This window comes from Pipra filicauda, unplaced genomic scaffold (assembly GCF_003945595.2).
Source record: "Pipra filicauda isolate LSUMZ 115617 unplaced genomic scaffold, ASM394559v2 scaffold322_size837228_pilon, whole genome shotgun sequence".
Classification (NCBI taxonomy): Eukaryota; Metazoa; Chordata; class Aves; order Passeriformes; family Pipridae; genus Pipra; species Pipra filicauda.
Genome location: NW_024104446.1, coordinates 79,710 through 95,041, shown reverse-complemented (window position 1 = coordinate 95,041; position 15,332 = coordinate 79,710). Strand labels below are relative to the sequence as shown.

The following is a 15,332-nucleotide window of genomic DNA, read 5'->3' as shown; positions in this document are numbered from 1 at the left end:
GCTGTGGATCCGTACAGCAAAACACTGAAACAATTTTTTTCAGAAGTAACCCTCCAGGAAAAGGATTATTTCTTTTCTTACCAAAGGCTCCTTGAACATGGTCAAAATAACTCTGACAGGCTTTTTGAATTGAAGTTTTAGAGCTTTCAGTTGTATGTCTCCAAAGTTAAAGTGATAAGGCACACCTGTCCTGCAATGGTCTGCTTCTGAAATGGGCTGCTGTAATCTGTCCTTGCTCTGCTGTACACTGACAGCAGTGTAGGGTGTTCCAAATCAGTCATGGAAAGAACAGAGTGGCTCCCTGAAGCTGGTTATCCTAAGCTGTTCCTGGAACACTAAGAGTAAGACTATCTCAGAAAATCTATTTAATGTTCTTGGGGAAGGAAATATCAGTCTTAGAGAAACAAAGAATTTTGAGTTGAGATAAAATGTTCTGGTATTAGTCTGACTTGAAGCTAAGGCTAAAATACTTCCTCACTTAGGAAGAAATTTTGAGTGGCATGTAATAAATAGTGATGCTAGTGTAGTGCTGGTTATCTGCTGTTAAATTTTTAACTAGGTTGGTCAACATCTATGTTCAGCCTGCAGCATCTTCCCAGTGGAAGCTCAGTCTGTTAGCTCTAGGATAGGCTTAGTCAATGAATTCCTTTTTGTTAACAGATATGATTTATGGAAGCTCCTATAAGGAGAAGAGTCATGAGGCAAAACCCAGACACCCTTTCATGGTGTAAAAAAGAAGATAGGAAGTAAGAGTATGATCTATTTTTTTGAGGTGACATTTCAAAGCCTTTGCTGTTGGATTTTCTTTTTTTTAATTGTTATTATAACAATTCATGTTACTAAAGTTGAAAAGGCTTTCAAAACCTTTTAGTTTATTGCTGCTTGTTTTCAACTATGGTTGATCTTACTTGAAGTCACAGATTACAGGAGAGTATTAATGCTATAGTTATTTTGAAATATAAAGCGATCTGCATCAACTAACGAGTATACTGCATACTAGTGTGAGGTAGCTGCAGTAAATCAATGGAACTGGCAGTAACCTTTATGCTCACTAGTATTTGACAAGTATGAACACAATTTGGAGTACTCTGTCAGATACCTGTTGCAAGTGTGCTGGAACATTGATTGGTTTCAATGCCTTGTTTGCAAAGTAAAGAAAAAAGGCTGATAGTATATTGATTTCCAGAAAATGTAAACTGCATCAAGAACATATATGTACAATTGTAGGCATGGACTGACATGGTTCCTAGATGTAAAGCTTTATGCAAATTAATAAACTCAAATAATTATGCCATCTTAATTTGTTTTCATAACGGAACTGCATATTTTGACTTGGGCATTGCTAACTGAAGTTCAATGACTGTTGGAAATCTGGAAGGGGGAAGTCTTTCCATAAGAGTATTAAATTGTTTCTAGCTGACCACTTCCTCAGAGCCTTTAAGAAACTGATGTTTTGCATAATTTTTCAAAGGCTCCAAGTAGACTGTTTTTTTTCTTAACTTTCCTTGCTCTCAATTGCCATCAAGTAACCTAAAAGACTTCAGAAAGAGGATGGAGAAAGCATAGGATGAATGGAACCCCTCACTTGCCCCAAACAAGAGGAACTTTTTGTCCATTCAATCTGCTGTGAACCTTCTCTGCATTTTCTTCTTCAGCATCTGGACATCAAATTGTCCAGATATGCTGAAATTAACTGTATTAAATGCCCCCACATGTGATATATCTGCTAACATGCATGACCTAAGTGAACCCATAAAGTGTTTTGGCTGAGTCAGCCAGAAGCAACTTTGGACACTGCATCCATCCTAGTGTTATTGAAAGCACAGACTCAAGTCTAAAACTGCAGCAGTAGGCAAGCACTTGTGATGAAACATGCTGCCAGTGGGAGGAATGGTGGTGTCAGGATGTTGAATACAGTTGCTAAATATTTTCTAAGTAATCAATGACAAAACTGAGTTACAGTCGGCTTTAAATTATTTACAGAAGAATTTAAATTTGCAAACTTAGTACAACAAGCTGCTGCTTTTAACAACACTCGAGTTCTTGAAAATTCAATGCTAAAATGAGTTATTACAAGTGAGTTAACTGTCTGAAATTAAATTAGGTGATAAACAATTCATTTCTCTGTGGTACCTTGGCATTCATGACAACTAGTTCTAGTATGTACCTGAACCCATTATTTTTGGCACTTCATAAAGTGGCAATTGATAGCAATTTGTATTGACAGACTCTTATTGAATATAATTCTCAACAGAAACTAGCTAATCAATTAATTAATCATAGTGTTACTCAAGTTTGTTTTTATGTTGCTCCATCATTCAGAAAATTAACTGTTAACATTGCTTACAATTAGTATAACTTAAACATTTCAGTTTTCATTGGCTGAATTACCAAACTTAGACTAATTAAGCATTAAAGCTTTCTGAATGACTAGCAAAACTGAAAATTATGTATGCTAAATTGAAAAACACACAACAAAACCTGATTCTATAATACATATCATTTTGCAGTATTTCAAAACAGAATGTTTAGTCTTGCATTTCCTCTTAAAAACTGCTTGGGTGCATGTGGAAAGTCCTAGCTGCTTCTGAAGAGACTTGAGGGAGTGATCATCAGCAGTATTATGATGAAAAGCGCCATAAACCATGTTTTCTAAGGCTATCTAATAAATATTTGCATCTTCCCTGGCATTTAAATAAGGCTTTCTTAAAATTCAGAATTGCAAAGGAGTGACTCTATCCTCCTGGCAGGTCATTGTGGACAGATGCTCTAAGTACGAGACTGAAGTGGCTGTGCAGAGAATGCCAAGATTCATCAGTTTGGGTCAAAAAGGCTTCCTTGGAGAGCAAGGGTCTGCTTGTCTGCCTCTGACTGCAGTAACAGAGCCTACATTAAGTACTTTGATTTGTGCTGACAAAAAATTTAGTTACATAATATTAAAACTTAAAATTCCATTAAATGAACTCTTGTCTCAGTAAACACGAGTCCTGGCCCAGAGCCCTACTTTACCCATGTAAACGCAGCATTTCTCTGGCAAATTAGGAGAATGACCTTGATCATCTTTATTTGAATAAATTGTGGGAATCCTGGATGTAGAATATACAAAATACCAAGTAATCTGTTATATACTGGCAAACTTGTTTGCCAACTCATATACTCAGGAAAATATTTTGAAGTGCATATTTAGATTATATTTTACTTGTACATTGAAAAACTTGTCTTTCATTTTCTAGCGTAGCTTGGTAGAATAAAACCAGCCAGTCATTGTGCGTCTTGGATTTTGTTTGCCAAGTGATAGTTTTCATAGAATAAGGATAAATTAACCTTCCATTGATACATTAGTATATCAAGGAAGTATAATTATTGCTTTGTAAAGATATTAAAAGTTTTTTGATTGAGGTATTTTTCTTTTTTTCTTCAAGTAGTTGAGAAAATATTGAATATTATGAGCAAAGACAATCCCTTCATGAGTCTACTCCCAGAGACAGATGTGACAGGAGACCTTTGGCATGGATTGAATCAGTAGCAATGGCCATCTTCTAAAAGAATGAATTCTCTGTTTTCCTCTATGTGCATCTTTTTCTTCAGGATTGTCATTGTATATATTTTGGATTACTTTTTTTCCTTGAGGATTGGCCTGAAGCTGAAAATAAGAAATAAGAAATTAATTTCTGAGTCTTCTATGGATCAAAGTCACTAAAATGTGGAAGTGTTTTTTTCTGGGTTCTCAGGAACCCAAAACCAATAATGACAAAAAGCATCAGAAGCAAATTAATCTGAATTGAATGCGTTTTGTCTTCCCTTCTCTGTGTGCCATCTGACCTAAGTTCAGATAGCTTTTTCCTTTTGTCATGTATCTTAACAATATTAAGGCTATGTGCTTGACCACTACTGTCAAAAACCCCTCTTTACTAACTGTAAATTTCCAAGACACAAGGCATATCTAAGCATCACCTCCTGGTAATCTGAACAGCTTTATTAAAAATAACCTCTTAACATGCCCAGGAAAATAATTGGAGATATTAATTAATTGTATCAACACAATAATAAATAATCCAAAGAAAGAATTTAAAGTAATGGACATTTTCTTTTTTAAAAGGTCACTATAAATATTTTTACAGTGAAAACAAACTAATCCTACAGTTGGAAAACTCATGCAGAAATTAACAGGAGAGAAGGGAAACAGAACTAATGGAGTGGTGGAGTTCAATCCCCTCATGTTACCCCCTGTTCTAATGACTCAATGGAGCAGAGCATCAAGGAGCCTAGAGGAGTGTGCTGCACTGATGGATTTTGTAGCTGCTGGTGTTTGGTCAGTCCATGGCTGGCAGAGATTCATGGACAAAGCTGGGCGTCAGGCAGGTTACCCTGGGTGTTGCAGTGCAGTAAGCAATGACTTGCCTGAAGTCCGTGTGTTCAGTTGAAATTGTTCTCATTGTTGAGGGGCGGAGGGATAATGAAATTCATGGCAATGTGTCCTCTCAAAGTGGGCCATGATCTAGTTGATATTGACAACTTTTGGGAAGATAAAGGTTATTAACTCTCTGTCAGAAGCAGCTGAATCTGCGTGTCCAGTTTCTGTGAATCTTGTGGCAAATAGGCTGTATATAAGGATGTTCTGATCCCACCTCCATCTCACATGTTTTTTGGAAGGGAAAGATTTGTGTGTCTCTCTGAAAGAGCCCGAGTCTGAAAGCGTAACAGTGATTGACACTGAAAGCATCTCCTTAATTCTTTGGTAGAATGAATGCTGTGGAACTAATTTTGCACCTCAACATACATTTGCATGGGTAGGCATGGGGTGTTCCCTGTCAGATGACAGATGACTTTGTTTGTGGAACTTACTGTTTCTGAGAGAGCTCTAGGATTAAAAGATAATACTGGGGTTGTCTAGGTGGCAGTCAGGAGGGTTATATGTTATAATTAGGTCCACGAGTAACATTTGAGTACAATCCTGGTTACCTCTGGTTTTCTTCATCAGTTTGTACTGAGTGTCTGTATTTGAAAGCTTTTTCAAATATTACGATATATGATGTGTGGAGGGTACCTCTTTATTTGGTCACTAAATACCTGAGTACAATACAAGAATGTTAAGTTAAATAAGATAATTTTGGTCTTATGAGTCACAGTTTCAAGGAAGTATAAGGTACACAGAAGTCATCCAAATGCCTGCTTTTTTCTCGTAGAACTGGCTGGAGGAGAAGCTGGAAGGAAGACTGGGACTCTGGCTATGTGTCTGAGCAAGAGGTGGTGTGGTAGTTGAGCTATCTCAGAAGGAACACCCCAAATATCTTTTTCTTTGTTGCTTCCTTACCTTAAAAACAATCAAGGATTCTCTCAAAATCACTTCCACTGTCTACTAATTACTATCTACTAATTACTGTCTACTAGATAAAACATGAGAGATGTTGGACATGTCTCACTGATATGTTAATATAATATTAAGGTGGAGGTTTTTTACTTTTCTAGTAGATAATATAATTTAGGATGGAATCTGACCTCTGGGGATAGAGGAGGGCTAACGTGAAATGCTACTACAAAATTTCTGGTGCATACTTTTTTCAGACTTCTTTTAACAGAGGAAAGCTAGGATGTGATAAATCAGTTTAGATACCAAAGAACTTGATTGGGATGCTCAATTTTACTATAATAGCCTAATCTAAAACACTCAGTCCTTTTCAGCTCTTCTATACTCTTTTGAAATTGTTCCCAACAAGAACAATCTCTAAAAATGGGGCATTTGAGACAAGTTAATGACGCTATAGCTACTCAAGATAACCATTGCCTAAGAGTAGCGTTTGCTGCCTAAGCAAAAGGCTGGGTACACTGAACAGTATCAAAGGTGTTCTCTAGCAACTTGGAGAGACTTGAAAAGAAAGATGTATTTGCTATTTGAAATGCTGTGCAGTTAGACAAAACCACAGGTTTAAAAAATCCACTACTTCAATGAAAAAAGAAATGCAAAGTGAAAGAGAGGTTAACCTAGTTTTCAAGTTCACTTCTGCTTAGATTTTGTTATCAAGTTAAAATCCAGGAATTGGGAGTTTCCTTATTCTGCTTAATTTCACTTTCAACATTAATTCTTTGATATTTTTATCAATGTTTATTCCACTAAGTTTGTTCAAAGACAATCTCATTACATCTCTTCCCTCAATCTCTGTCAAAACTTTTCATGCAATTTAAATGCTTGCCTTTCAGTTACTGTGGTGGTATAGTGCTGTATTGAAATATGTATCCTGCGTAACTTTACTTGCTGAGAAAGTTTGGCTTACCCTGTTGATAAGTTATATTTAAGTGCTCAGTGTGACCATTAGCAATTTCTCTGTAATTGTGAAAAGTTAAAACAATATGAGAAAGGAGGCTATTTAGTATTTCAAGAGAGGTTTGTGTGTGAAAGGGAACTGCTGAAAACAAGATTTCTCTATGGAACTGAAAAGGAAAATTAAAATATTTTTCCCCCAGTCCATTTCTGTTCTTTGCTAACACAGTAATCACTTCGATATTTAACTCAATCTTGTATTCTTTTTGGAAGGGAAGAGAAATGTGTCTGCATATGAGACAAACTGGTTGGGGTTTTGTTGGGTTTTTTTTTTGCTTCGTTTTGTTTTTATTGTTGTTTTAGAAGAACAAAACCCCAAGCTTTCTAGCCTGAACTTGAGAAGGCAAATGCTGTCAACTTAGACCATTATATTCCTCCTCCAGTAGGTTACCTAACCCAATTCCAGCCTGCCAATGAGAAGGTACATCCCTGAGATGTTCTCTGGCACAATTTTGCCCATCTTTACCCATTGCCAAGTCTAAATTCTGCTATGAGAGAGGAAGCAGCAGTATTGGAATATCTTTGCAAGTCTCTCTCATTCTGGCAAAGAGACACAGTTGACTCCATTAGTGATAAACATTAGAACACAGCGTGCTTTTTACTTCAGAAGCTCTTGGCCTTCAAGGTTACATATGTATTTCTAATCAATTTAGAAAAATTGAAAGAATCAGGAAAAGCCATATATATTGCATGCAAAGATGACATCATAAGCTATTGTGTCTTTTATTTATTAGGGTATTTGAAATTCTATTTCAAAACCACAAAACTTACTGCCGTTTTTCATTCACTAGCAAATTAGTCTGTGCAAATAAAGCAGTTGGGGGAAAGCAACTTGGTGGGCAGGGAAGAATCTAACTAAAAGTGACTTCTTTTGGAAAACAATACTATTTACTGGTAACAAAGCTGAATTTTTTTTTTTTCTTAACTTTGGGTCAAGATTTGTGAGGCACACAGTCTACTTTGAGTGTTGGCACTGGGAGCAGTCAGACTAGTGACTGGGAGGAGGAAATGAATAAAAATAACATTGAGAGCAGTAGATTATCTTAATGAAAACATATGCAGTGATAAGAAAATTTAGGCCTTCTACTTTAAATTATACTACTGCTGGCAAGCTGTTACTGACCCCCTACTGAGTGAAAATGTTGCTCCCTGGTGTTATATACCCCTTCCTGAGCAGACCTGCCTGTTCAGGATGAAAGGATAGGCAGTCACAATAAAGTTTGCAACACTTTCTTTCCATCACCTTGTTTTATTTCATGTTCTTAAGTCCGATCAGAATCTGACCGCAAATTTTCACGTGATTTGAATGAAGGATGGTTTCCCTCCCACTCCAAGAGTGCTCTATAAGCACAAACATTTTCAAGCAGTAATATTATCTAGAGTATAGGACTACCTTCTTCTTCCTTTATATTGCATGACCTTTCATTGCCATGCCAGTTTAATTAATGTTGCATAATTGCATCCCACTACTGATAAAAAGCTGCAGAGATGCAGTGTTGTTTTCTTTTGTTATTCAGGGCCAATTATCTGTAAAGTCACCTTTTTTGATTTTCTACAATCAATCATCACCAATGTACATTAAAAAAAAAAAAGCTATTTCATCAACATGTGGCTTTCCTTCTCCCCACAGTTGTGTGCATAAATACAGCAGTGTCCTTTCTGTCATTATTTTTTCCCTTAAGTAAGCAATGACTGACAAAGACTCGCTGGAGCTGGATATCAAGCTTCCTGGATAAACTTTACAAATTTGAAATTTGAAATTTATCATTAGGTTAGTTCCTTCATATAATTAAGATATTTCTCAATGGGGAAAAGCGTGCAAGTAGTGCTTTAGTGCATGGGTTGCATATGCTGTGCTGCTACCTGAAGGTTAGAAGGGATCCTCTGAAGGTCAGGAACATGGGGAAAGCTAAGCAATCCCTGGCTGCTCTCTGGGCCACAAACCTATGGTGACTGCCTGTCCCTGTATGCATGTACTGATTCTAATTTTTGATGGAAATGTAAATTTCTTCTGAATGTCAAGATTTCACTTTATCTTTACAATAATATACATCAAACTTGTCTAATCCAGACACACCTAACACTTTCTATTCTAAAAAGCTTGATGTAATATGAGGAAAAAGTATTTCTTTTTATACCAGAGTCTCTTGTAAGCAGTTATTCTTAGCAGATCATCTTGTCTTTCTGAGTTGGTTTCATTTACACCCAATTTAAAAAAAAAATCAAAATTTTATATGTGTTGGTAGATAATTGTAACTCTAATGTTGTTGACATCCTTCCTAGCTGTACATCTATATAAGATTTGGCAGGTTTTTTCCCTTTAAAAACAACATTTCTCTTTAGTCATTTCAGTGTTGTCTGGTTGAAGATAAAGAGTTGAAAAGAAAAAGCTACAGATAAAGAAAAACTTGGACTTTAGAAAAGTTGGGCATTACTGGAGGTGGATGCTATGTTGTAAGAGGTATTTTAAAAATAATTCTGTATGTGTAGTTTGTGCAGGCCAAAATGTAGAATGCCTTAAAGTACAGCTTCAGAAACGCTAGATCTTGATGAAAGTGTTGGAAAGACTTCTACAGTCACTGTCAGTCAGCCTGTGACCTGCTCAGATTCTAAGCAGAGCAATGATCACAAGTGAGCATTCATCCTTGAGATGAATACAGTAAATTCAGGAGGGAGATGTGATCTAGTGAGGAAATGTGGTACTTTGCTCTTCTCAAATAAAACTGAGCAATATAATCTGACTATGAGTAAGATCTATACCCCCTAGCAGAAGAACACATCAAAGCTTTTTATGGCTACTACAGTTAATTGGACTATTCTAAAGATCTGTATATCAATCAACAGGCAAGAGTCTCCTTTAACTATGTAATAAGCAGTGAAAAGCATAAGTTCAGGTATCTAATTCTCTGTAAAACATTTGTAGGCTCCTCAACTAGTGAAAAAATCTTAATAGAAGTTCATTTAACCAGCAGAGCACTAGAATGTTTAAATTACTCATCACATGGGAGCAGTAAGAGGACTCCCATTATCAGCCTGGCTGAAAAGCTAGCTTGCATGCTTTCCTTCATTTCCTCTTCCTATACCTTTCTAACACTTGGATTGATATTGCATAGCACGTGCACTTGTGAGTCATGTTATGAGTGCAGAGACCAGAGTAGTGTCTGGCAGTTCAGTAACACAAACTGTGCAAATAATGTCACTTTGTGGTGCTGTGACATCTTGTGAAAGAGTAATCAAAGCCTCTTCCTCCTGCTGCTCTTAAATATGACAATAGCCAAATGTCCCAATGCTGAAAATGCTCGAGTCAAAGCAGGGCCTTATAACAGGTCAATTATTTCAATTATCTGGAATTCATGATGAAAAACAGCAACAGCTTTCAGGAAATATGCACGAGTCTGGCAACTGCTTGATCAGCTATGACACTCACTGCCAAATAACATGTCCCATCAGGTTTTGCAAGGGGAAAGCTTGAAACAGGTGGAATATTTTAGTTACCTATGCTCCATGACAGCCCAGTTCTCAAGAGATCTAACAGGCTGCCAATTGCTTGATTAAGTATGACATCACTGGCAAATATCACAAGGTAGTAAGTAACGACAGTATAGGCAGAAAGCAGTACATAGAGCAGATGGATTGCTTCAATTATTTGGGATCCTTGATGAATAAGAACTTCAACTGCCATCAGCAGATCCTGTGGCAGGCGAGTACTAACTGCACTGCTATGACATCACTTTAAAATCTGGTGTGGCTTAAGTGTTTCAACAGCTGGAAAGCTCAGATTTGTCTTAGCACTGGCTTGACCTACAGCTGGCTTTAGTGCTGAGAGGGGAACACTGAGAAAATTGTTTGTGAGTGCTTCCAAGCACTTCATGGCATTTCACAGTTTGTTTTCACACTGCAAGGAGAACATTGACCCAGCCCCAAGCTTGCTGTTGGCACCTTTGGATTTTTTTTTTTTTTTTTTGGTACTGCATTTTCCAGGAGTCAGCTGGGGAAAACTGAGAACTACTTACTGTCAGTGCCAGGACAGAAAGCAATAGCTTAGATCTGTTTATAAATAAATTTAGGAAGGCCTCAACATCCAGAAAATGATCCTTAATTGCGTAATATACTAGGTCTAATATCCGATAGGCCTGAAATTTGTTGGGGGGAAAATGACATAAAAGCATGCACCCTCATTTTGTCTTCGGTCTTCTTCTAGCCTGCTGCTCACACAATTATCTTTAATTTCTCTTTTACACTTGTCTTGATGTTAAAACAAGCTTATGATTTTTGCTTTTACAAGAAGATACACTGTACCTTATATCCTATCCCCTTTCAGATAAAAGTTATTTATTGACTCTGATGCACAGAAAACTAGATTACACATGAAAACCTAAAGAACAAAGGACACTAAAGAATTAATGAACTTGAGACAACTAGGGTTGTTGTTTTCTACAAACCAAATCCCATCAGAGTTTTACCAGATTTAAAATCTGATATCTGCTTTGTTCAGGCCTTGAAGGCAGAATAGAGAGGGAATAGGAAGCTTCTGTTTGAGCTAATACAACTTGTTATCATCTTTCAAAAAGTTAATGTTATAAAGTACTTGATTTCTGAACCTTTCAGTGTCTTTAAATTCACCTCAGCACAGAATCGATAGAGAAGTATTTTCTGTAACTAATTAGCCCAGTTATGTAAACATAGCATAATGGGTATCGTTTATGTTAGAAGATGGATTTCAAAGAATTTATAATCAAAATTTTAATCCTTTCTACTCTTACACTGAAAAAGTAGATAGAACCATAAAAGAAGAATCCTGAGGGCAACTTAACTGTATTAGTTCCGGAACGATATAAAACACAATAATTAAAGGTTTTGTGGAGGCTGAGGGGGAAAAAAAAAAAGAAAAAGCAACTTCTTTTTCTTCCCCCTCATCTTTCTTTGAGGTAATTAATGAGGGGTATCAATTACATTCCATTCAAGGAAAAAGTAATCCTCATTAATATCCTATATCTGACCTGTTCATTTCCCATTGCAGGGGAAATGGTTTCTAATTTGAGATCAAGAAATGACTTTTGATAGGGACAAATATCACAAACTGATGCAGAAATTTGAGCTTTTTCTCCATTTGCTACTGGTTTGAAATCTGCAAAGTACCAAACACTTGTCACTGTTGGTCATTTCCATTCAAAATTGAATAAAAGTTATGAGATAATCTTCTTGCCTGCTTTTACAACTTTAGTGTAATGACTGACATTTTAATGGCATTCATGTGGTCACTGCTTGAGATCAGCTTTCGTTTTTTTTCTTCCTTTCCTTTAATATTCTGACCATACATTATGTACTGTTAACTGAAAATAGTTCAAACTCAGGTATGGATTTAAGTTGTTACACAGTCTGCTCTTCTATTCACATCAGGTTTATGTCTGCCCTGTGAGTCAGAATATACCTATCTTAAAAATCAAAGACTTTAAAATATTAGGGTTGAATTATACCCTTTCTCACTTGTGATTCACTTAGCTAAGAGAGGAACATGTTTCATGCTTTTCTTGTAACCATCAAAACTTAAAATTTGCTTTAGAGTGAGTTTTTTTAAAGAATGTCCTTCAAAAGCTGCAGATATAGTAGTAGTAAAATTAATTATTTCAATTATTGTAATAAAATAATGAAAATTGACAGCACTGCTTTTAAGGAGAAGGTTTTTTTGGTTTTTGTGTTTTAGTTTCATTTGGTTTTTTTAACTCCAATTTAGTCTTTTATACTATTAAGACAAGACAAAAACAGTTTGTGTTCTAGAAACAGTTTGGGACCCAGTTGTTTGGTAGGGTCTTGCAATAGCAGAAGCTTGGTAACATAAAAAAAAAAATTGAAATTACATTTGCTTTGGGTGAAAGAAGGATATGAAGAGAAGAAAAGAATAAAAAAATAATAAAAGCAAAGAACTCAAGGTGACTGTGGGGCAGTAGGCTGAAAAGGGGCAGGAGATCCAGAATGGGTAGAGAGATTCTGGAGACTAAAACAGTTGTGAATGATGCAGAGGGAGAAAGACCAAGATGAAAATCATAAAGGTGCTCGTGGAATAAAAAGAAGGGTAGCAGGGAGAGGCTACCTGTAGAGAAAAGCTAAAGAAGATATTTGGACAGAAGGAAGAAAGGAAGAGATTAATAAATGGCTCAGGGAAAATATAAAAAAAGTAAAAAGGAAAGAAAGGATTGGAAAACTTCACATATATTAAAAAAAAGGAGATGGAGAAATTTAAGTGATCTAGATGATGTGGAATAACGATGGACAGGTTAAAGAACGGGATTTCTTTGAAATCCAGATTAGCTGACACATTGGGGGTTTTTAAGGCAATCACAAGTTACAATTGCAGGGTTTTTTTGTTTTGTGTTCTATAACATTATCGTGCACCATTAAGTAACTGTCTTGTTTCCATACAGAGGAAACTTTGCTTCTCCCTACTCCAGTAAAGCAATTTAAGTGGATAAAGAACTCCTCATATTCTAGAGCCTTGTATTGAAAGTACTATGTAGTAGTGCAATACACAGATAGGATCTTATATCACAATTTTTATCACTTTAGAAATGTTTTCCCAGGAAAGCTAACAGGCAGTCTTCTAGACAGCTGTCAGCACAGGAGAAAAATATTGTATTTCTATATGTGGTTTTCCAGAAAGCCTATTTCACCTTGGAAACCTTTATCTATAGAGTTGACCAAAACTAGAACGTCAAAAACTATAGGAAAGCTGTTTCAATGTGCTGTGGTTTTAATTGAATTATCTCTGAATCCATTTTGCACCTTTGACACAATGCTGTCATACAGTGGTCCTAGGGATAAAACCATTGAAGATTGTATTTGAAGGAATGAAGATAGTTTTTATTGGTGTTCTTTTAGGATCGACCACAAGGACTGAATAATGCTCCCAAAGAAATACGTTTGGATGAAGATGACTGAACATGCAGATCCAAAGGCCTTTTAGGATATGGTGAACCTTTGGCCTTGGATGAAGAATGTTCTTGGATGAAAGAACTCCAGCTGAAAGACTTTGTCTTTGCCTTTTGCCTTGAGAAATGCAAAGATATGAAAGACATAAAGGAAACAAAGATTTGCAGCTGAATTCTTGCAGGGTGCAGTGACAGTGGCTGACACGCAGCCAGCCTGCCTCAGTATTATGGAATGTCACATGCTTGTATGCCTCACCAGTCTCCTATGGCTCCCCAGAAGCCTCACACACATTTTTATGTTTTTCTGCTTTCTATTTGCAAATTAGATTAGCAAATTTTAATTGCATAGTTTCTGCAGTGATGTTAGCACCTCTGGGATTTATGTGTGTCGTGTTCAGTTCAAAAGGTAAATGCAGAAAATACTTATTATGCTTGGTTCATCAGATTACAATACCATGCTGGTACCTGCAGCTGAATAGGCAGCTAAGTAATAATCTTAGCTTTTCTTCATGGTTAATGACTTGCCTAAGTTTAAAATGGCAAGAGTTCCCTAACTGAGTCAAGGAACTGACATTCACAGTATGGTCAGCCGTGGCTGCCTGGGCATTCGAACAGATTTCTTACTCAAATGTGTTTAACTAAGTCAGTAGGAGGATATCTAGTGACTTTGTACATTTCCTTACTAAATATTCAAGATACTTGAAACTTGATTATACATTTAATTATTTCACTTCTTGAAGTGTCCTTATTTTCACTTTTAACAAGTCATAGCTCTGCTAGACCAATTATGTTTAATATCTTAGAATGACTTGAACCACAGAGTGCTAAGGTTGACCTTCAAAATGTGTCTGTATACAGACATATCACCTAACCATGTTAGTTACCTGAGTAATTCTGCTAATGTGTTGAAAAACAATTACTACATACAGAGAAATACTGTACCAAAGTTAAAGGGCTTGCTTTGCCTTTGTCTGTCCTTGAATCAATCCACATGGAGAGAGGTTTAGTGATTTTCACTGTCTTGGGTAGAATTATTAATTCTCCTGTTTCCATACCAACTCCCATGCCACAGTACCTTTTGTGCCAACTGGGCTTGCTTAGTAGGTCTGCAAGAATTTACAGTATCTCTGATCTAAAATGTGACCCCTAGCCTATGTAGTCACCACATGTCTCAAAGGACAGACCTGAACAGAAACTATTTAATCAAAAAATGCATCCTCCTCCAGGGTAGCTTAGGTGAGCCAAGATGAGGACATATTAATTTAATTCTCTAAAATGCCCTCTGTAAATTAAAGTCTTTCTTCACCAGCTCTGTTTTTTCTTGCCCTCCCACCTGGTCTAGCTTTACAAATACAGTTCTAGAAGCTGTTTTGAGCCAAGAAGTAGACTTGATAATAGGGACACTGCCTCTTAACAAGCCTTAGCTTTTGACCTGAAGGACTGGGAGACATGAGCCTATCATCATTATTGGTTTTACTTGCTTGTCTTTTGCATCTCTCTGTATCTCTTCCTCTCCCCCTGTTTTCTGGCCTTAACTATTCATAAAAATTGTGCATGACTATTGGAAATGTCAGCTGTTGCAGGGTCTCTTTTCCAGCCTGATTAATATGAAATAATTCCTATTGAGGTATATATGTGTGTGTTCATGTGTGCAAGTTGTTAATATAAGCTGCTACCAACTTGTAAAAATGCATTGAGATCATTGGAATGTGTGTATACGTAAAGCAAGCTACAACGTAAGATTTCTAGATGCTGGACAGTTAAACTCCTTTGTTTATCACTGATTCTTAATGTACTGATGCTGTTTTGTTACTGAACTAATAAAAAAAACCTTTACCAATTTTTTTTTACTATTGAGTAGTGTGTATGGCAAAGAGGTCCAGAGTGTTTCTCAAATAGGACACAAAATACCAGAAGATATGTCTGGCTTGACCAAAGCAACATGTTTTTACAGTAATCATGGCTCAAAACCAGGTAAAGTCAGTCATAGGTTAACTTAAATATCTATATAACTTAACTTTTCTTCTCTATTGGCCACCATTATAATTGAGCAACATTTCTGATTTTACAAATTTCTTCATTTCAGA

The 15,332-nt window shown here is 36.5% G+C and overlaps 1 protein-coding gene across 2 annotated transcripts in view; it reads left to right on the top strand.

The window, feature by feature from the left end:
• ATRNL1 (attractin like 1) overlaps nucleotides 1-15,085 on the top strand; it is a 379,876-nt gene extending 364,791 nt beyond the window's left edge. For both annotated transcript variants that reach the window (XM_027740024.2, XM_027740021.2), the window contains one exon: nucleotides 13,196-15,085. In XM_027740024.2, the coding sequence (XP_027595825.1) occupies nucleotides 13,196-13,255 (60 nt within the window). In that variant the 3' untranslated portion in view covers nucleotides 13,256-15,085. The remainder of the gene's footprint in view (nucleotides 1-13,195) is intronic.
• The last annotated feature ends 247 nt before the right edge of the window (nucleotides 15,086-15,332 follow it).